Source organism: Lithobates pipiens, unplaced genomic scaffold (assembly GCF_037356315.1).
Source record: "Lithobates pipiens isolate NorthernLeopardFrog02 unplaced genomic scaffold, aLitPip1_a1.2 Scaffold_8, whole genome shotgun sequence".
Taxonomy (NCBI): Eukaryota; Metazoa; Chordata; class Amphibia; order Anura; family Ranidae; genus Lithobates; species Lithobates pipiens.
In genome coordinates, this window is record NW_027507903.1 from 376,314,841 (window position 1) to 376,338,635 (window position 23,795).

At 45.6% G+C, this 23,795-nt stretch overlaps 1 protein-coding gene across 2 annotated transcripts in view; it reads right to left on the reverse strand.

The window, feature by feature from the left end:
- The window catches only part of SLC23A1 (solute carrier family 23 member 1), a 1,056,923-nt gene that overhangs the window by 294,907 nt on the left and 738,221 nt on the right, over positions 1–23,795 (reverse strand). For both annotated transcript variants that reach the window (XM_077473737.1, XM_077473738.1), the window contains exon 10: positions 16,354–16,501. In XM_077473737.1, the coding sequence (XP_077329863.1) occupies positions 16,354–16,501 (148 nt within the window). The remainder of the gene's footprint in view (positions 1–16,353; positions 16,502–23,795) is intronic.

The following is a 23,795-nucleotide window of genomic DNA, read 5'->3' on the forward strand; positions in this document are numbered from 1 at the left end:
TAGCCCTTCTGCAAAGTATTGCATAAAAAATTGTAATTAAACGCCCCTGTTAAACAGGGGCGGAAAAATTGGGCCTTAGGCACTGGTGCTTGTGCCACCACACTGCAACCTCTCCCATATACTCTTGTTTTATTGCAGGAATTAGCCCTGCTGCAAAGCATTACATCAAAAATTGTAATTAAACGCCCCTGTTAAACAGGGGCAGAAAAATTGGGCTGATAACATCACCCAGAACCAGAAATGTTCTTCCAACATATCAGTGGAGGAGGAAGAGGATAGACAATCAACATAACAGGACAGTCACTCAGCATCAGCATAGGCAGTCTTGAAGGGATGTGATATTTCAAAAAAAATTATTCGGTTACATCAGCTTCAGGTGCTTGGTAGCTGTGGGTGATCCAAGACTGATTCATCTTGATGAAGGTCAGTCGATCAACTGATTCGGTGGACAGGCGCACCCTGTGATTGGTAACAAAGCCACCAGCAGCACTGAAGGTGCGTTCCAAAAGAACGCTGGATGCAGGACAGGCCAGTAGCTCAATTTCATACTGTGCAAGCTCTGGCCAGTGATCCATCCTCAAGATCCAGTAAGCCAGAGGATTTTCAGTGGGAAAGGTGTCCAAGTCTGACCTTGCCCCTAGGTATTCCTGCACCATGTAAATCAGACGCTGGCGATGGTTGCTGGAACCGATCATACCTTGGGGCTGCGGACTAAAAAATTGTCTGAAGGCATCAGTCAGACGGCCACCTTCTCCACCGCTCCTTCTGACCGATGCCTCAGCAACACGTTGTCCAGGACCAGGAGTTTGTAACCTCCCAGTCTCTGGGAACGCATTGCACAGACCTTTCTGCAAGGCCTCCCGGAGATGTTTCATCCTCTGCTCCCTCTGCGATGGCAAGATAAGGTCGGCAACCTTACCCTTGTACCGTGGATCAAGGAGAGTGGCCAGCCAGTAATGGTCCCTCTCCTTGATCCGAAGAATACGAGGATCCTTCCGCAGGCTTTGCAGGATCAGGGAGGCCATGCAGCGTAGGTTAGCTGAGGCATTTGGTCCGGAGTCCTCTGGGTCACTAAGGACAACATGATCCGCAGCTACCTCCTCCCAGCCACGTACAAGTCCACGTGTTTCTTGGGACTGTAAATCATCCCTACAAGACTGCTGCTGCTGATGCTGAGTGCCAGCCTACACCTCCATGCTGACACAATCATCCTCCTCCTCCTCCTCCTCTTCCTCCTCCTCATCCTCTTCCTGTGTGATGGGTGGCACAGCAGGAACACTGTCTGGATAAAGGGGGCCTTGAGAGGCAAGGAAGTCCTCCTCTTCCTGCCTCTGTTCTGCCTCAAGTGCCCTGTCCATTATTCCATGCAGCGTATTCTCCAAGAGGTGGACAAGAGGTACAGTGTCACTGATGCATGCACTGTCACTGCTCACCATCCTTGTGGCCTCCTCAAACGGTGACAGGACAGTGCATGCATCCCTGATCATGCCCCACTGGCGTGGTGAGAAAAAAACCGAGCTCCCCTGACCCTGTCCTGGTGCTGTAGTCGCACAGGTACTCATTGATGGCCCTCTGCTGCGTGTGCAGCTGCTGCAGCATGGCCAACGTTGAGTTTCACCTGGTGGGCATGTCACATATAAGGCGGTTCTTGGGCAGGTTCAACTCCTTTTGGAGCTCAGCCAGCCGAGCACAGGCATTAAATGATTGGCGGAAATGCACACAGACTTTCCTGGCCTGCTTCAGGACATCCTGTAAGCCCGAGTACCTGCCCAAGAACCGCTGCACCACCAGGTTAAGGACGTGAGCTACACAGGGCACATGGGTCAGTTGTCCCTGTCGGAGGGCGGAGAGGAGGTTGGTGCCATTGTCGCAAACCACCATTCCTGGCTTAAGCTGGCGTGGCATCAACCACCTCTCGGCCTGCCCCTGCAGAGCTGACAAAACATCCGCCCCAGTTTGGCTCCTGTCCCCCAAACAAACCAGCGCAAGCACGGCATGGCATAGTTTTGCCTGCGTACTTGCGTAGCCCCTGGAATGCCTACGGAGCACCGCTGGTTCTGAGGACAGAGCACTGGAAGAGGCCATGAAGGAAGAAGAAGAGGAGGGGGTGGAGGAGAGAGGTGTGTCACAACCAATAGTAGCATTTTGGAGGCGTGGTAGCGCAACAACCTCCAACACTACTGCACCTTGTCCTGCATCCTTCCCAGCTGCCAGAAGAGTGACCGAATGGGCCGTGAAAGACAGGTAACGTCCCTGTCCATGCCTGCTGGACCATGAGTCAGCGGTAATATGCACCTTACCGCTGACCGCCCTGTCCAGCGAGGCAAGGACATTGCCTTCCACATGCTGGTAGAGAGCCGGAATCGCCTTCCGTGAGAAAAAGTGGCGTTTGGGGACCTGCCACTGAGGAACCGCACATTGTACAAACTCACGGAAGGGGGCCGAGTCTACCAACTGAAAAGGCAGCAGTTGAAGTGCTAGCAATTTGGCCAAGCTAGCATTCAACCGCTGGGCATGTGGATGGCTGGGAGTGAACTTCTTTCGCCGGTCCAGCAGCTGGGGCAGGGACATTTGCCTGCTATAATTGGACGTGGGTGTACTGCTAGCAGAGTGCCCGGAAGCACTTGGCTGTGACACACATAATTCTACACCTTCATTCCTCTCAGAGCAGGTTTCAGAGAGGACTGAAGGTCTAGTGGGGTTGGAGATGCCAGCTGATGAGGAGCAAGGAGAGGTCCGATTTGTTCTTTGGTGTGGGTCTTTGAGGTATGCTTGCCAACGAGCTGCATGGCAGGTCAACATATGTCTGGTCAAGCATGTGGTGCCCTAGCGGCTGATGTTTTGGCCACGCGAGATACGCTTGAGACATGTTGCAAATAGCAGCGGTGCGATCTGATGCACTCGTCTCAAAAAAGGCCCACACCAAAGAACTTTTAGAATAACGCGCAGAGGCAGCGCCCTGCACAGGCGGAGCTCTGCGGTGTGATTCAGTCGGTGTGCTGCCCCTAAGCTGGCCCCCGGAGGCCATCCTGCCTCGTTGGACATGTGCCTCCTCCTCCTCTCTCCTACCAGGCACCCACGTGGAGTCAGTGCCCTCATCATCCACTCCCTCTTCATCGCTATAGCAAACCTGGCAATATGCTGCAGCTTGTGGAACATGACTGCCAGATTGCTGTCCTTCTTGAGCATCCCCTCTCTCTGCATTCACGCTACTGCCTTCCTCCAGCTGAGTGTCATCATCAGAGCCTACAAAACACTGGGCATCCTCCTGGAGCATGTACCCAACACTGTGCTCAAAGAGTTCAGGAGACTCCTCAGGAGGACATGGTGGGTCTAGGGAAGGAGTCACTGATGATGACATTGAGACGAGGGAAGACGATGCGTTGGCAGCTGCTTTGCTAGTACCCTGAGACTGGGTGAGAGAGGATGAGGAGGATGAAGAGGGCTTGGTCATCCACTCTACCAAGTCGTTGGCATGTTGCGGTTCAACATGTCTACCTGCCGAAAAGAAGGACAAGCGTGTCCCATGGCCACGTGCTGATGACAATGCACCGCGTCCACGACCAGCACTGTTGTCTCTAGACACAGAGCCTGCTTGCCCTCTTTTATCGGCTCGCGCCTGTCTGCCTCTCCTTGCTGGCCTTCCAGACATGGTAATGGCCTGAAGGGAGTTGGGTAAAACAGCAGTTGGGTAGTGTATATTGTGCTGGAGGCACACAACACCCACTAACTCCTGCAGATGCCTTTATTATAGAACACCAGAGATAAAGGGGTATACTGTACTGGAGGCACACAACACCCACTAAGCCCTGCAGATGGCTCTATTAGAGAACAGCAATAAAGGGTAGATACAGGTGTATATTGTGCTGGAGGCACACAACACCCACTAACTCCTGCAGATGCCTTTATTATAGAACACCAGAGATAAAGGGGTATACTGTACTGGAGGCACACAACACCCACTAAGCCCTGCAGATGGCTCTATTAGAGAACAGCAATAAAGGGTAGATACAGGTGTATATTGTGCTGGAGGCACACAACACCCACTAACTCCTGCAGATGCCTTTATTATAGAACACCAGAGATAAAGGGGTATACTGTAATGGAGGCACACAACACCCACTAAGCCCTGCAGATGGCTCTATTAGAGAACTGCAATAAAGGGTAGATACAGGTGTATATTGTGCTGGAGGCACAAAACACCCACTAACTCCTGCAGATGCCTTTATTATAGAACACCAGAGATAAAGGGGTATATACAGATGTATACTGTGCTGTGCTGGAGGCACACACAACTTCCAATAACTCCTGCAGATGGCAGATGGCTCAAATAGAGAAGAGCTATGTAGGTGGATATAGCGGTGTATACTGGGTACAGAGCACGCAGACAGCACGCACAAGCTCCTAACACTACTGACTGCAAGCTCTATTATAAAAAATAGATCACTAGCTGTATAGGTGAGGTGAATATAGCGGTGTATACTGCGGTCAGGGCACGCAGACAACAACCACTACAGAAGAGCAAGATCGAAAATCGGCCTATAACGATCGGTGTATACTGTGTTGAAGGTACACAGAACACCCACTAACTGCTTCAGACGCCAACACACTACACAAGGCCGCCGCGCTGGCAGCCTTATATAGTGTGGGGGGTGTACTACACAGCCTGAGGTATGATTGGCTACAGGCATCCTGCCTGTGGCCAATCATGGCTCTCCTCGCTGCTGGCGCTGTGATTGGCCAAGCATGGTCACAGTGCATGCTTGGCCAATCATGAGCCAGCAATGCACTGCGATGACGCAGTGCATTGTGGGCCGTGAGCGCCACACGAATTTGGCGCGAACAGCCCATAATGTTCAGAATTCGCCGAACGGGCGAACAGCCGATGTTTGAGTCGAACGTATGTTCGACTCGAACACAAAGCTCATCCCTACTCTCAACTAAACACCTTTGCCGCAGTATCTGGTCTTAAGGTCAACATGACTAAATCACAGGCACTCAACATATCCTTACCACCCACTTGCATCATAAACCTGAAAAGCTCCTTTAAGTTTGGTTGGGGGGAATCCTCCATTAGGTATCTAGGACTAAATCTTACACCCAAAATAGAACAACTGTATCAGGCCAACTTCCCCTCACTTTCCATCAATTAGAATCCGACCTTGTTAATTGGTCCCATCACAAACTGTCCTGGCTGGACAGAGTAAACTCAGTGAAGATGACCCTGTTGCAGAGGTTGCTCTACCTTTTCCACTCACTACCAATAGCGATCAAAAGAGATCACCTCAAATCATTTCAGGGCAAGATTACTAGGTTCATCTGGGACAAAAAGGGTCCCCGACTAGCACAAAGGACTCTATTTAACTTAAGGCTTAGGCTGCCCAAACCTATTTTGGTATTACCAAGCAGCAAGGCTGGCCCAACTGTCAGTCACCTACCTCAAGGTGGAGAAGCCAGACTGGGTCTCCATAGAGAGACATGCTACCCCGAACCACAACCCAGACTTCCTACTTTGGTGCCCCCCAAAAAATAGACCTCCAATTCCCCCCCCCACTCTCTCGCATTCATTTAAGTCATGGGATACCATGAGGGGGCTTCCCTCCTTGGTCTCTGAGCTCCAACCACTAGCGCATATCTTCCATAACCCCCAATTCCAACCAGGCATGAACATATCGGCATTTAAGTGGAGGCTAGATAAAGGAGTGTACCGCATAGGGCATTTTTATTCTGCAGTTGGACCCTTATCGATGAAACGCTTCGAAGAAAAACTGGATCTCCCTACTTTGGAGAGGTTCAGATTTAATCAAATCTCCCACTTCCTCATTGAAAATTCGGAAAAACAAACCAAATCCTCCAAACTTTACACAGTACGAAAGATGGTGTGGACAAACCATGGAGCAGAGGGGGGGGGGGGGAGATATCGGTAATCTACAAGTCACTTGCCAATAATGCAGATAAACTACTGTATATGAAAGCATGGGAAAGGGACCTTCAGGTGGAGCGAGAGCTGGAAGACTGGCATGAGTTGTTTTCTAGGTCTCTTAAAGGCTTATACAACACCTCGCTCTTAGAAGCGAATATCAAGCTTTTCACACGATGGTACCTAGTACCGTCCAGGCTAGCTACCATGTTTCCGGCCTCTTCACTACTTTGCTTCAGAGGGTGCCACAGCTTGGGGACCATGATTCACATCTGGTGGGAATGCCCAAAAATCAGATACTGGAACAACATCCATCATTATACGTAAAGTCACAAAATGTCCAGCAGTGACCCAAAACCCTTCCATAGCCCTTCTGAATGGTTGCATACCAACTATCCCCAAGCTGTGTTGCACGCTGATCCGCTTTATCCTGATAGGGGTGAAATTATCAATAGCAAAGGCATGGAATCAACCGAAAGTATCAATTACAGCCACGAAAAGGAAAATATCTTGGATAATGGCCCCAAGAAAGGTTAACCAGTGTACTCCTAGATACATCCAAACAATTTGAAGCAGTATGGAAACCTTGGGCCCAATATATGGGAATCACATTGATACCGGGAATTAAAAAACACGATTAGACATGTCTCAACTCCTTTATGGTTAGCAACTCCTTCCCTTCTCCTCCTTTACCCTTTTCTTTTTCCTTTTTTCCCCTATTCTACTCCTCTAATTACTCTTATAGTGTACTCTACACTATGATCTCTCTTCATGTATCACATCTGGTAACCTACAATTCTAATTCAATTTGAAAATCAGGTTATATTCAAGCCCTCTTTGGGAGGGCCAGAGGTCCGGCTAGACAGAGCACTCATGAGACAACTGCATCTTTATTAAAGGGCTAGTGGAGGCCTCTGGGTCACTATCTACAATATGGGGGATGGGGTGCACCCACTTCCCTCGACACAGCTAGACCGCATTGTGGGTGTTGAGGGTTGGGGGGTCACAACATTCTCCACATACACAGTGCATAGCCGATTACTGTCCCCATTGTGATGTTTTAGACTGGATGCCAGATCTTGTAACTGATTAATCTTTATTAATGTTACTCTGTATTTTCTACTTATTTGAAAATTAATAAAATATTTTGACATAAAAAAAGAAAAATAATAAAATATAAGTGGTGTTTGTTGTTTATCAAAGTAACAATAATATTTTTAACATCAATACTCAAGATGAATATTGGTTAGGGATTATAGTATTAGGACTATAGGATAGGGATTAGGGAATTAGGACTAGTGGGGGTGGGATTAGGGTTAAGGTTAGGAATTTGGGACTAGTGGGAGCAAGATTAGGGTTAGGGTTGGGGATTTGTGACTAATGGGAGCGGTATTAGGGTTAGGGATTTTGGACTAGTGGTAGCAGGATTAGGGTTAAGGGATGGGGATTTGGGACTATAGGGAGTGGGATTAGGGTCTGTGATTTGGGACTAGTAGGAGCGGGATTAGGGTTAGAGATTTGGGACTAGTGGGAGCAAGATTAGGGTTAGGGTTGGGGATTTGTGACTAATGGGAGCGGTATTAGGGTTAGGGATTTTGGACTAGTGGTAGCAGGATTAGGGTTAAGGGATGGGGATTTGGGACTATAGGGAGTGGGATTAGGGTTGGGGATTTGGGACTAGTGGGAGCGGGATTAGGTTTGGGGTTTGGGACTAGTGGGAATGGGATTAAGGTTAAGATTATGGATTTGAGACTAGTGGGAGCGGGATTAGGGTTAGGTTTGTGGATTTGGGACTATAGAGAATAGGATTAGGGTTAGGGATTTGGGACTAGTAGGTGAGGGATTAGGGTTAGGGATGTGGGAGCAGGATTAGGATTGGGGATTTGGCACTAGTGGAAGCAGGAGTAGGGTTAGGTTTAGGGACTATATGAAGTGGGAAAAGGGTTAGGGTTGGGTATTTGGGACTAGTGGGAGTGGGATTAGGGTTTGGGCTGGGTATTTGGTACTAGTGGGATTAGGGTTAGGGTTGGGGAATTGGGACTAGTGGGAGTGGGATTAGGGATAGTGATTTGGGACTAATGGGAGCGGGGTTAGGGATTTGGAACTAGTGGGTGCGGGAAAAGGGGTTAGGGATTTGGGACAAGTGAGAGCAGGACTAGGGTTAGGGTTGTGAATTTAGGATTGAAGGGATTGGGATTAGGGTTGGGAATTGGGACTAGTGGGAGCAGGATTAGACTTGGGGTTAAGGATTTGGGACTAGTGGGAGCGGCATTAGAGTTGGGGATTTGGGACTAATGAGAGCGGGATTAAAGTTAGGGATTAGGGACTAGTGGTAGCGAGATTAGGGTTAGGGATGGGGATTTGGTACTATAGGGAGTGGGATTAGAGTTGGGGATTTGGGACTAGTGGGATTAGGGTTATGGATTTGAGAGTGGGATTAGGGTTAGGCTTGGGGATTTGGGACTATAGGGAGCGGGATTAGGGTTAGGGATGTGGGACTGGTGGGAGTGGGATTAGGGTTTAGGTTGGGGATTTGGGACTTGTGCATGCAGAATAAGGGTTAGGTATTTGGGACAAGTGATATTAGGGTTAGGGATTTGTACTATAGGGAGTGGCATTAGGGTTAGGGTTGGGGATTTGGGACTAATGGGAGTGGAATTAGGGATAGTGATTTGGGACTAGTGGGAGCGGGGTTAGGGATTTGGGACTAGTGGGAGCGGGAAAAGGTTTTAAGGATTTGGGACTAGTGGGAGCAGGACTACGGTTAGGGTTAGGGATTTGGGACTATAGGGAGCGGGATTAGGGCAAGGGTTGGGGATTTGGGACTAGTGGGAGCAGGATTGGGGTTAGGGTTGGGGATTTGGGACTAGTGGGAGTGGGATTAGGGTTAGGGTTGGGGATTTTGGACTAATGGGAGTGGAATTAGGGATAGTGATCTGGGACTAGTGGGAGCGGGGTTAGGGATTTGGGACTAGTGGGAGCAGGATTAGAGTTAGGGTTAGGGATTTGGGACTATAGGGAGTGGGATTAGGGCTAGGATTGGGGATTTGGGACTGGGGGAGCAGTGGGAGTGGGATTAGGGTAAGGGATTTGGGACTAGTGGGAGCAGGGTTAGGGATTTGGGACTCATGGGAGCAGGAAAAGGGTTAGGAATTTGGAACAAGTTGGAGTTTAGGGTTGGGGATTTGGAACTATGGGGAATGGGATTAGGGAAGGGGATTTGAGACTAGTGGGAGTCGGGTTAGGGTTAAAGATTTAGGACTAGTAGAAGCGGGATTAGGGTTAGGGTTGGGGATTAGGGACTAAACAGAGTGGGATTAGGGTTGGGGATTTGGGACTAGTGGGGTTAGGGGATTTGGGATTAGTGGGAGGGGATTAGGGTTAGAGGATTTGGGAGTAGTGGGAGAGGGATTAGAGTTAGGGGATTTGGGACTATTGGGAGAGGGATTAGAGTTAGAGGATTTAGGAATAGTGGGAGTGGGATTAGGGTTAGGTTTTGGGACTAGTGAGAGCAGGGTTAGGGTTGGGGATTTGGGACTAGTAGGAGATGGCTTTAGGGTTAGGGTTGGGGATTTGGGACAAGTGGGAATGGGGATAGGGTTAGGGATATGGGACTAGTGGAACTGGGATTAGAATTAGGGATTTGGGACTAATGGGAGCAGGGTTAGGGTTAGACATTTGGGGGTAGGAGTAAATTTAGGGTTAGGTTTTGGGATTTGGGACTAGCGGGAGCAGGGTTAGGGGATTTGGGACTAGTGGGAGCAGTGTTAGGGTTGGGAATTTGTGACTATAGGTAGTGGAATTAGGGTTAGGGCTGGGGATTTGGGACTAGCGGGAGCAGGGTTAGGGGATTTGGGACTAGTGGGAGCAGTGTTAGGGTTGGGAATTTGTGACTATAGGTAGTGGAATTAGGGTTAGGGCTGGGGATTTGAGACTAGTGGGAGCTGAATTAGAGTTGATGTTAGGGATTAGCGACTAGTGGGATTAGAGTTAGGGTTGGGGATTTGTGACTATAGGGAGTGGGATTAGGGTTAGAGTTGGGGATTTGGGATTACTGGGAGCAAGCTAGAGTTAGCGTAGGGGATTTGGGACAAATGGGAGTGTGATAAGGGTTAGGGATTTTGGGATTAGTGGGAGCAGGGCTAGGGTTAGGGATTTGGGAATATAGGGAGTGGGATTAGGGTTAACATTGGGGATTTGGGACTAGTGGGATTAGGGTTAGGTATTTGGTACTAGTGGGAGTGTGATTAGGGTTAGGTCTAGGAGATTTGGGACTAGTGGGGGTGAGATTAGGGTTAGGGTTAGAATTTGGGACTATAGGGTGTGGGATTAGGGTTAGAGTTGGGGTCTAGTGGGAGTGATGTTGAGGTTAGGGATTTGAGACTAGTGGGAGCAGGATTAGGGTTAGGTATTTGGGACTAGTGGGAGTGGGATTAGGTTTAAGGTTGGTGATTTGGGACTAGTGGGGTTAGGGGATTTAGGACAAGTGGGAGAGGGATTAGAGTTAGAGATTTAAGAATGGTGGGATTGGTAATAGGGTTAGGATTGGGGATTTGGGACTAATGGGAGTGGGATTAGGGTTAGGGTTGGGGATTTGGGACTAGTAGGAGTGGGATTAGGGTTAGGGATTTGGGATTAGTGGGAGCAGGATTAGGGTTAGGGATTGGAGATTTGGGATTAGTGAGGGTGGGACTATGGTTAGGGATTTGGGATTAATGGGAGTGGGATTAGGGTTAGGGATTTTGGGACTATTGGGAGCAGGCTTTAGGGTTAGGGATTTGGGACAAGTGGGAACAGGGTTAGGGATTTGGGACTTTTGGGAGCAGGATTAGGGTTGGGGATTATGGATTATAGGGCATGGGATTACAGTTAATGTTAGGGGACTTGGGATGAGTGGGAGCAGGATTAGGGTTAGGGATTTGGAACTATAGATATTGGGATTAGAGTAAGGGCTGGGGATTTGGGACTAATGGAAGTGGGATTAGCGTTAGGGTTGGGGATTTGGGACTAGTGGGAGTGTGTGTAGTGCTTGGGTATGGGATTTGGGACTATAAAGAGCAGGGTTAGGGTTGGGGATTTGGGACTAGTGGACGTGGGATTAGGGTTTAGGGTTGGGGATTATGGATTATAAGGCATGGGATTACGGTAAATGTTAGGGGATTTGGGATGAGTGGGAGCGGGATTAGAGTTAGGGATTTGGGACTAGTGGGAGTGGTATTGGGTTAGAGTTGGGGATTTGGGACTATAGGGATTGGGATTAGGGTTAAAGTTGGACATTTTGAACTAGTGGGATTATGGTAAGGGATTTGGGACTAGTGGGAGTGGGATTAGGGTTTTGTCTAGGAGATTTGGGTCTAGTGAGAGTGAGATTAGGGTTAGGGATTTGGGACTAGTGGGAGCGGTGTTAGGGATTTGGGATTTTGGGACTAGTGGAAGCAGGCTTTAGGGTTAAGGTTGAGGATTTGGGACTATAGGGAGAGGGATTAGGGACAGGGTATGGGTGGAGTTAGGTTTAGGATTGTGGATTTGGGACTAGAGGGAGAAGAATTAGTTAGTGTATGAGATTTTGTACAAGTGGTAGTGGGATTTGGGTTAGGGATTTGTGACTAGTGAGAGCAGGGTTAGGGATTTGGGACTATAGGGAGTGAGATTAGGGTTAAAGTATGGGGATTTGTGACTAGTGGGAGTGGGATTAGGGATTTAGTACTAGGGGTAGTGGAATTAGGGTTAGGTCTAGGAGATTTGGGTCTAGTGGGAGTGGAATTAGGGTTAGTGATTTGGGACTATAGGGTGTAGGATTAGGGTTAGGGTTGGGGACTAGTGGTAATGATATTGAGGTTTGGGATTTGGTACTAGTGGGAGCAGGATAAGGGTTAGGTATTTGGGACTAGTGGGAGAAGGATTAGGGTTACATTTGTGAATTTGGGACTAGGGTTGGGGATTTTGGACTAGTGGGGTTAAGGTTAGGGAATTTGGGAGTGGGATTAGGGTTAGGGGTTTGAGAACGGTGGGTGCGGGATTAGGGTTTGGGACTAATGGAAGTGGGATTAGGGGTAGGGATTTGGGATTAGTGGGAGGGGATTCGAGTTCAGGGATATGGGACTGGTGGGAGTGGGATTATGGTTAAGGTTGAGTATTTGGGACTATTGGGAGCAGGGTTAGGGTTAGGGATTTGGGACTAGTGGGAGTGGGGTTAGGAGTGGGGATTTGGGACTAATGGGAGTGGAATTAGGGTTAGTGATTTTGGGGCTAGAGGGAGAAGGCTTTAGGGTTAGGGTTAGGGATTTGGAATAATAGGGAGAGGGATTAGGGACAGGGTTGGGGATTTGGGACTAGTGGGAGCGGGGTTAAGGTTATGGATTTGGCACTAGTGGGAGTGGGATTAATGTTTGGGTATGGGATTTGGGACTATTGGGAGCAGGATTAGGGTTGAGCATTATGGATTATAAGGCATGGGATTACGGTTAATGTTAGGGGATTTGGGATGAGTGGGAGCGGGATTAGAGTTAGGGATTTGGGACTACGGTTAGGGTTGGGGATTTGGCACTAGTGGAAGTGGGATTAGGGTTAGGGATTTGGCACTAGTGGAAGTGGGATTAAGGTTAGTAATTTGGGACTAGTGGAAGTGGGATTGAGGTTAGGGATTTGGGACTATTGGGAGTAGGATTAGGGTTAGAGTTAGGGATTTGGGACTAGCAGGAGATGAATTAGAATTAGGGTTGGGGATTTGAGACTAGTAGTAGCAGGATTTGGGACTAGTGGGAGTGGGATTATGGCTAGGGATTTGGGACTAGTGGGAGCAGGGTTAGGGATTTGGTATTAGTTTGAGTGGGACTAGTGGGAGCAGGATTAGGGTTAAGGTTAGAGGATTTGTGACTAGTGGCAGTGGGATTAGAGTTAGGGGATCTGGGACTATTGGGAGTGGGATAAGGGTCCGTCTGGTGATTAGGGACTAGTGGCAGTGAGATTAGGATTATTGTTAGGGATTTGGGACTTGTGGGAGCAAGATTAGGTTAAGGATTTGGGGCTGGTGGGAGTGGGATTAGGGTTAGGGATTTGGGAGTAGTGGGAGTTGCATTAGGGTTAGTGTTGGGGATTTGGGACTATAATAAATGGGATTAGGGGTAGGGTTGGGTATTTGAGATTTATGTGTAGTGGGATTAGGGTTAGGGTTGGGGATTTGGGACAAGTGGGAGTGGGATTAGGGTTAGGGATTTGGGACTTCTCATTGTATATATGAACTCCTCTGGTTCACAGGCTCTTGTTGGTCTGACCACTTCTTCAGGTCTGGCCTGTAGTGGCTGCTCTCTTTTCCCCCACAGCGCTGGATTTCGGGCCATCCAATATCATCTTCAAAGCTATAGTTCCTACTCTCAGGAGCTACAGGAGTTCATTCTGTTAAGCGTTAAGCTTCAATTAAAGCATAATTATTTTTTATTTGATGGCGTATATTATGTCCAGCACTGTGGGGCATCAATGTGTGCTAGATTCTCACCGTCCATGGCAGATCTCTACATGGGTTGGTGGGAGGAACAAGTTTTGTTCTCTCCCAGCAACAGTTTTACTAGGCAGATTGTTTGGTATGGTCGCTATATCGATGACCTTGTGATGGTGTGGGATGGTGACATTATGGTATTGCACGAATTTTGGAAATTTCTGAATGATAATCAGTTAAATCTACATTTTTCAATTGAGCATGATGTTTCCAGTATCAACTTTCTAGACATCACCCTAAAGGGCGATCCAACTACAGGTGATGTTTCAACATGCACCTATAGGACACCATACTCTGGTAACACTACACTTTTTGCAGCCAGTTGTCATCCATCCCACACCATCAATGCCATCCCTTATGGGGAGTTCATTTGAGCTAAACGTAACTGTTCAACAAATTCAACCTTTGAACTAGAATGTAAGATCATTCATCAGCGCTTATTGGATCGAGGTTATAACAAATCTATTATTTACCAAGGACTAGAAAGGGTTCTGATAATAGACAGAGAGGAATTACTGTCAGATAAGCCTAAAACCAAGAGAGCATCAAAATAAAAATAATAATAAACCTCATCAATAGGGATGAGCCGAACACCCCCCGATTCGCACCAGAACCTTCGAACGGACCAAAAATTTGTGTGAACTTTAGAACCCCATTGAAGTCTATGGGACTCGAACGTTCGAAATAAAAAGTGCTAATTTTAAAGGCTAATATGCAAGATATGCAACAGACAACACCAGCAATAAGGGGTATCTTTAGGTGTATACTGTGCTGGAGGCACACAACACCCACTAAGTCCTGCAGATGCCTGTATTAGAGAACACCAACAAAAAGGGTAGATACAGGTGTATACTGTGCTGGAGGCACACAACACCCACTTTAATTGCTGCAGATGCCTGAGAAAAGAACACTGTCCCTGCCTATCTTGCTCTTTCTCTGCACGCCGGAACACACTACACAAGGCCACCGCGCTGGCGGCCTTATATAGTGTGGGGTGTGTACTAAACCCCCTGAGCTATAATTGGCCACAGGCATCCTGCCTGTGGCCAATTATGGCTCTCCTCTCTGCCGGCGCTGTGATTGGCCAAGCATGCGGGGTCACAGTGCGTGCTTGGACAATCATGAGCCAGCAATGCACTGCTATGGCGTAGTGCATCGTGGGCCGTTCGTACCACACGAATTTGGTGCGAACAGTCCACAAAGTTCTGAATTCGCTGAACAGACGAACGGCCGATGTTTGAGTCGAACATGCGTTTGAGTCGAACACCGAGCTCATCCCTGCTCATCAACCTCACAACTCTAGAAATAGAAAAACGGGTAAACCCATTACATTTATAACCACATTTTCCCAAGAATATAATCAAATAGTCAGAATAGTAAAAAAGAATCTGCCAATATTGTATACAGATAAAGACTTAAATGAGATTCTGCAAGCAGGTTGCCTTTTTTCTAGCTGATGTGCGCCCACTTTGGGGACTGCACTATCACCCAGTCTATTTTAATCCAAACAATGCCAACCCATCTGGCTCTCCTATCCCGGCAGTTACCCTTGTAATGTAAAGACCTGTAGGCACCGTAACCTGTGTGATCTAGGTAAAACATTTGTTGCCACAGCTACAGATGAAGAGTTTATTATACAGCAATACATCAACTGTGGCACAAATTATGTAATTTACTTGATCACCTGTATTTCATGCAGCCTCCAATATGTAGGCTGTACCACACATCCTTTGAGAACCCGTATAGGAGAACATTATTGTGACATTAATAATCCAAATGTTAGAAATATTTCAATTGCAACACGTCCCTTAGAAAATATCACCAGGGCGATCTCTCCTCTTTCCGTCTTAGAGGAATAGAACAGTTGTCTCACTCACCCAAAGGGGGTGATGGGGAGAGAGGGCTACTGGGGAGAGAAGCATGATGGATCTTTAGATGAAAAACTAGATTGCCTCAGGGGTTAAACCTGAGGTGGGATCTGGACTTTCACCTATATTAAGAATGCCTCACCCAGAGCCTTCTTGCTCTTTCTCTTTTTTCCTCCTCTGGTGTCTTTTTTCACATACCTATATTATCCTTTTAATTGTTTGTATCTAATGTTTTTTGGTGTGTTTTAATTATGTATATGTGCATGAGTGCATGCATGAGTGTGTGCATACATGTACTTATTATCACTATAAGGTGTGTGAGAAATAGTGGCATACATATGGATCACCCTATATGTAGTGTAGCAGATTCCTACTTTTTTGGGGGTAATTGCCTGCAGTCCATTAAGACAATTAATGGGTGGAGCCTGTGATCCTAGAGCCACTATTTATTTCAAAGTTTCATGTCTGTAATGTGGTTATGACTAAGGCCTTAAAGGCTGAAACGCATTAACCTTTCTTATTTGCGTTTAGTCACTGTGGCTTGTTAATAAATACTACATTTTTTAAGAGCAATCACCGGAGTGCCGATCATCTTTTCCTCACTGCTCTCTTTTAGCCTCCAACTTATCTCTGCTTCTATCCAGGATATTTCCTGATATCCCAGTATCCTACACTTCATTGCGGTTATGTGACCTTCCCACATCTTCAGGGTGGTTTTCAGGAGCTTTTAAGTCACTTTTAAAGTGCTTTCCATTCATTTCAATGGAGAGGGGCATTTTTGAAGTGCTTTTTTCAGCGCCCCAAAGATGCTCCAAAAATGCTGCTTGCACGGCATTTCTCAATGCCCCGTCAGTGCAAGGGATGGCATTACAACTCAAATGTCTCAGAATTCCTCCTGACCCCGTGTTCTACAAAAAAATCCCAGGATTATAAATCCAAAAGCCTGTTTTTTGTTTTTTCCATTTTGTGTGGCTCATCTTGATTTGCTGCTATTTTTTCATATTTGAATTTGGCTCATGAACTGATGAAGCTTGGATGACTTTTGATGTACACATAAACTCAGATTATACCTGTTGATTGCATGAACAGGTGGAGGACGAGCTCCCGATAATCTAGCGCAGGCATAGTAGTCCCCCATAGATTCAATGATTCCAGCCAGTGTAGCACTAAACATGCCTAGAACACCAGCAATGGTGATTGAAGGTAACCCCCACTGACCTAGAAAACACAAGATAAAAAGGATTGCATTAATTATTAGCAGCAATAACAGAAGTAATTCATTAGCAAAATTGTGACTTAATTCTGCTGAGGCATACTATATGTAATGACTGCCAAAGTGAAGGAATATTTTCTGGTACTAAAGACAAAGCTATGGCAATAACAATAATACATTTATTTTTATTGTATTTTGTGCCAGCAAGTTGCCGACTTTTATATTTATTCATCTAAGCAGTACATGTTGTAAACTCCAGTATTCAAACATATTAAGGTTGAAATAAATCAGGTTAATTTCTAAAGATTTTCATATTATTGGTAATAAAAAAAAAAGTTTTTAGTATGGTGGCCTCCCTGTCAAAATCAATAAGATCAGAACAATTGCGTCTGATCCTGATGAACTGATCCTGTGGCTTTACTGGTATGTGTGGGTTGACAACTAAATGCATGTAAAAGTGTGTTCTTTGAAGTAGGTTTTGTGAGGGCAAGATAATCAATTTCAGTATGATATTAAACCTTTTGCTGCGTAACACACGGTCGGCATTTGCAACGGGAAATGTTGGATGTGAGCTTGTTGTTGGAAAGTCCGACTGTGTGTATGCTCCATCGAACATTTGCTCTCGGACTTTCCGCCAACAAATTTTTGCTAGCAGGTTCTCAAATTTTGCGCCAACAAAACGTTGTTGTCGGAAAGTCAGATCGTGTGTACACAAGTCCGTCTACAAGAGTTCACGCATGCTCAGAATCAAGTATGAGACTGAAGCACTCGGTCTTGTAAAACTAGTGTTTGTAATGGAGATGGCACATTCGTCACATGGCAGCGCATTCTCTTTTTCTTTATAATGCTAGAATAATGAAGCTGCTTTGCTGCTGATATTCACACAGTTCTGACAAATGGATTTTTTGATTATTTTTTATTGAACTCCTGAATAATCTTTTTTTTTTTCTAGTGATCTCAATAATATTTGTTGTAGTTTTTTGTGTCAAGGTACCACAACTCCATTATTATCTTGTATTTTTTAACCTCAAAGAGATACAACTGTGTTGGTGTCCCTTGTTAATTTGACATTGTATTTTTGAAATGTACCTGCCTACTCACAAACAAAATGTTATTTTTGAAGTAAAACACATAGCCGAGTAAAAACCAAAATTATACATTTAATAGGGGTCATAACAAAATAAAGAGGAAGGCAACGCTGGAGAAACAGTTGGAATTGGTGAAGCCTTTGTACCCCAGGGTAGACATCAATAATTTGACTGTCAAAATTGGTAACCTGAGGAGTCCATTTAATAGGGAGCACAGTAGGGTCCAGGACTCCAAGAGATCGGGAGCAGCAGCAGCAGCAGATGACATTTATGTTCTGAGGCTGTGGTCTTACAATGGCTTGCATCTTTTGTGAGACCACACCAAACCCAGGCCATCATTCTCAACACTTCCTTCCATGCTGCTCTGGTGTGTTGGGTGGCTGTGGTGTTGCTGGAGGTGGTGGAGGAGTAGTATTGTCCAACTCACACAGGTGGCTTTTATTTGTGAGTTGGCCTCTCATCCCCTTGTTTAGGGCCTGTAGAATGATTGGTTGGCCCTCATCCATGCGTTCCAGTTAACTCGCTGTCACACAGCCAAGCGACCTGGGGCCACCAGGGGTCGTTGTAAGTACCGCAGTAGCCTGGCAAATTAAAGCAGTCGCTGACTCCTCCAGGTTCTTCATTTGGCTGGATGTCTGGGTCAGTAAATTTATCCACCATTTTATCTGCAAGACACAACACAAGACAAACCCTAATGTCAGGCTAAACTCTCCTAATCTTGTCTCAATATAGGCCTCAATCTATAAGCAGTATAGGCCACTAACCACTGAAGGCCCAAGTTAAAATTGTACCTTCGTTTGCACGATCAGCGCTTACGATCCTCTGTCCTTCACTCACAGATCGTACGTACGACTCCCGCGTGTTATGCTTTGCATACACTGTGCATGCGTGAAACTTCGTCCCTGTCCTTCTTTCTAGTGTATTCCCCACCTCTTCTCTTTTAGGGCAGTGGGAGAGAACATGGCGGAGACACAGCAGAGAGCAGCAACAATGAAGAAAGCCTGGAGCAAGGCAGTTTCAGATTCAGGACGAGATATAAGGCCTCAAATATGTCATTTGGAGAGATAGTGGATATCTTGCGGAGGCAGACTATGATGGGATGTATGGACCGAACAGCAACCCTAATGTGAGAGAGGTCAAGATAATGACTAAAGTTATGAGAATCTGCACAGGAGTTTTGGGGTATGACGATCCAAGGAGCAATTGAGGAAAAGCTGGTCAGACCTGAAATTGAGGGAGCAAGATCAGTATAGAAGGATAAAGAAAGTGCTTCTAAAAAGTAAGTATTTGTTGTGTGTTCCTATTATTATTATTACTTTAGTGCTGCTCCATCTGCTTTTGTTTACTGTTGTACTTTTTAAAATTCCAAGTTTGAGGTTTGTAGGCACAGTAATTGTTAATAGTAAACATCGTTCGTTCGACCACTAATACAACATTTTTGGCAGATGCAGGTGCATTTTTTCATGCCTATTTGTATAAAAATAAGTTTATTACATTGTTTTCTAGATGTGTTTGTAACTATAATGAAATGCAAACTTGATTCACTGTAAGGAGAGGACACTCAACCTTTTCATGATGTCCCACGCAGGTGCTCCAGTGGATACTAGGGGTCTCTCCATGTAAGTATTTCAGCTTTTGAAAGGGAAAAAAATCGTGTCTTCATCTTGGAACTCTGCCAAAACAGACAATTTGATGACACTTCCAAGCAATGTTTCATATTACCATTTCTTACCTCAAATATCTGTCTGCCAAGTATACCTTTTTGTATTCACATAGGGGAGAAATCAAGACATATGAGAACACAAGGAAACTCCTGAAGAAGGGGAACAACTCAGCACACAACCTGAGGATGTGGATTCTGAGGTTCAGGAAGTGGCCCAAATGGTGACCACAACAGATCAGTGTCTGAGATCACAGCTTCAGGTAATAGATGGATACCTGCATATTTATAATACATGGTGCGTTTTTTTATTTTTAAGTGATGTGGATGTTGTGGAAGAAGAAACTCATTTCAACAGTGCAAGTGCCCAAGTCCTCATCAGCAAAATAATGGTGTGCAATCGGGATTTAGAGAAGGTCAAGAAAAACATCAATGATGTTGAAAAAAGACTGATCAACATCATTGATGTTTTAGCCAAAATCTAAAAACAACAAAAAATGTAAATGTTTTTCGTTATTGTTTATGTTTTTATAAAAAATTTAAAGTAATTGCAAAGCCAAAATTTAGAAGATGCACACAGTACAAAGTGGATTTTCCTTTAGTAAATAACCCCCAGTGTGTCAAAATGTGCTATCTGCCATCATGGGATATCAATGTTTTGTGGGTGCAACTCCTTCCTTGCAACTAAAGTAGGTGAGAGAAAGAGGTTGCACCCCCGAAAAAATGTTCATTGATCCCCCATGATGGGCTCTAGCACATGTTGACACACTGTGGCTTATTTCAAAAAAGTAAAACCACTTTGCACTACAAGTGCAATGCCAGGGCAAAGTAGATTGTCCTTTCTGAAATAAGGCCCAGTGTGTCAACATGTGCTAGCTCACATCATGGGGGATCAATGGATGTGTTTCAGGGGTGCAACCCCTTCCGCTCACCTACTTTAGTTGCGAGGAAGGGGTTGCACCCACAAAACACGTACATTGATATCCCATGATGGCAGATAGCACATGTTGAGATACTGGGGGTTATTTACTAAAGGAAAATCCACTTTGCACTGCAAGTGCACTTGGAAGTAAAGTCGCTGTAGACCAGAGAGGGACAGGCAAGGAAAATAAAAAACAGCATTTTAGCTTGCACATGTTTGGATGATAAAATCACTAATTTCAGATCTACCCCTTAGACTTAGAGCGACTGCACTTTCAAGTGCACTTGCAGTGCAAAGTGAATTTGCCTTTTGTAAATAACCCCCACTGTGTGTTTTGTGCCTTTATCAAAAAAGATGTAGGGAAAAGACACACATTTTAGGCATGGGATCATGATGGAAATCAACATTTTGAGTCCAAATTTGTGTGCATCTTCAAAATGTGGCTTTTACAGGGGTGAGATCACTCCATCTGATGAAGGCAAAATCAACACAGTTTTGACATACTAATGTCTCATATGGTCTTCACTTTTTCAAAGTTGAACTTTGTAAGTTCCTGAATTGGGGATGTGGATATTATGTTTTTAAACATGCCTATTTAGCCACAAAAAGGCTACATCTACTGTCAAACATACATGTTATACACCAAAGATGTTGGTTTGTTTAAGAACCCTTTTATAACACACATGTGAATGTGCTTGGAGTAAAATTTTGTATACTCAACAATGTGTGGCTTCTTCTTTAAATGCTCAATACCATTTTTGAGCAAGTTGTAGTTACACGGGAAATGGGGGGTATTTACTATAGGCAAATCCACTTTACACTACAAGTGCACTGTCAGTGCACTTGTAGTGAAAAATGAATTTGCCTTTAGTAAATAACCCCCACTGCGCTCTAAAATTTGCCCCAATTAGGCAATTTTAGGGACTCCAAGCAATTAATTCCTGGAGTTGAAAAGGATGATTATTTTTTTATCATTAATGCATTAACAACAAAAACATTGTATGTGTGTAGCAGACTCACAGCACAACATAATAGCTGAAGAGGCGATTGTCACCTCATGTATCAAATAAGTTACATTTGCGCTACTGATGAAAATGGACAAAAATAAAAGGCCATTGGAGAACCTAGGAGACAGATAAGAAACACAAGCAGTAAATCAAATGAAATATGAGTTTAGTTTTTCCCTAAAAATTTATTATAAACATTTTAAAGATTTTCTGGCATATCAATTGCCCCTCTACCCACAGAATACTCAAGATATCTTTGCCGTACTTCACTGGCGATTTGGGGGGTACAAGCCAGGATGGCCAGCTTCAAGAACCGTCATTTCTTCCGGTGAGCCGGCTTCAGTCGCAACTGAGGCCAGATAGTTGGCTGCATTTTTTCTGATAAAGTTATGTAAAATGCAGCAGCACAGAATAATATGGTTCATTTTGTATTCGGCCATATTTATTGAATAGCTGGTAGTTAAAAACCCTCTGCTCCGGGGTGAGGGTCCTCATTTGGAAGGGCCGCATCAGATGGTCCCCCAACACAAATGTCTCATCTGCCACAAACAGAAATGGGAGGCTGCCACATTGTCTGCTGAGGTGGCAAGCCCGAGCTGCCATTCTAGAACCATCTGTAGAATTCATACAGCTATTCTTCCCCATGTCCACACAGAGAAACTCGTAAGTCGCCAACACCACTGCCAACAACACAATACTACTATACCCCTTGTAGTTGTGTGTAGTATGACCCCGAGTTGGAGGGTGGGACAATGCAGACATGTTTCCCATCTATCGCACCATGGCAGATGGAAAAGCCCCACTGCTGGGAGGCCACAGTCTGCCATTCCTGTGGGTTGGAAGGAAACTGTGGAATCAAACAAGAAAAAAAAAATACTTTTGCACATAACATTGCAAGCAGATTAGACACACTTAAACATTCTTGGCCAACATAAGTATAACATGTATTTAAAGTCAAAAGTGTAAGGTCCACTTATCAGATTCCTCAACCCCTCTGATGGCCCATTGTAAAAATTTTAGGGTGGGTGGGAGATGTTTTGGACAGGTAACTGTCTCTACTTCATTGAGAGCTGAATGCATAAATAATGTGTGTTACTTTGGCCAGCCCCTCCTTACTTACATTATTGGCAGCCCACTGGACAGGTAAGAAGTGTCATAATCCAAAAATATGTATACACGCTGTCCAAATTGAAGCACATTTTTACATTATGCAATTACCTAACAAGATAATAGGAGAACAAAACTTTAAACAGTAGCATTTGAAAGTATTCAGGCAGGCCCTTGCACTACATGCTTTGGTGAATTAATCGATAAATATGAACACAAAAGAGGTAGGTATAGTGTGCATTAGTCTGGCAAAGTCAGCAGATAAAGGATTGGTATCGGTTGACTTAGCAGTTGGGGTGAGAGAGGCTTCAAAATGAGTTTTGGCCCCAAAAAGAAAAACGCCTCATGCACTATGCCTGAATTTAAGGACAATAACAACATTTGTACACATTTTAGGGGGTGTTTAGGGTAAAGCACTACTATGGAGCTGACAAAATACATTGTTAAGTGACTAGGCTAGGTGTGTATGGGCCCAGGATAGCATGCTGGGGAGGTTAGTTAAGGCAAATATGCATGAAGGTCAAAAAAGGAACATTAAAAGCTTACAGCAGGGGGGCATTGCCTGGGCATGGAGTAAAGACGCTTTCGTTTCAAGCTCCCGACCTTCTCACGGCCTTCTAAGCCCTTGTACACACGGTCGGAGATTCCGACAACCAAATCCGTCGGAGTAATTCCGACGGATTAATTCCGGAAGAGGTCCGGAAGTGATGTTGCATACACACGGTCGGACAAAGTTGTCAGAAAATCTGATTGTACATAACATGATGACGTTATTTCGTTACGACGGAACTACGTTCAGGCTAGTAGCCAATAGCTTTGGTCTAGGAATTTGATCTGAGCATGCGTGGCACTTTGTTCGATCGGAGCATTTTGTCGGAAAATTTTACCGGCAAGTTGGAAAAGTTGGTCCGTCGGATATTCTGACGGAAACAGTCCGATGGAGACCACACACAGTAGGAATATCCGACAAAACGGTCCGATAGGACACATTCCGTCAGAATCTCCGACCGCGTGTACAAGGGCTAAGTCTACTATGCACTGAGTGTCACTCATCATCTGGGGAATGTACTCAAAAAAATGGAGAACCAAAGGGAAAGCTAACCCAGAAAAGAAGAGAGACTCCGGAGGTGCTATAGACCAATTACTGACCCAGCAGTGGCTCACCCCATTGGATCACAAGATGGCAGAGCTGTGTGGAGGGACAAGTACAGCCCAGACTCAGGGAAACCAGCCGACCACATCTATGGAATCTGACTTATTCTCAGAGGTCCCAGCCGCCCTACAATCGGACTCCGGCACCCAGAGGCGATGGGGACAGAAGATCTCCCTGCCACCGCCACAGCCATCTTCCGCAGACTCCCAGGCAACCCATTACCTCAAAAACTGGAATATGACAGAATTCACCGGGCTCTGGGACCAAGATCTAATGACCCTAACAGACCGAGGGATGTCATATGTCGCCTCCACCACTACACCCATAAGGAATTGATCATCCACAAAGCATGGGAGGCAGGG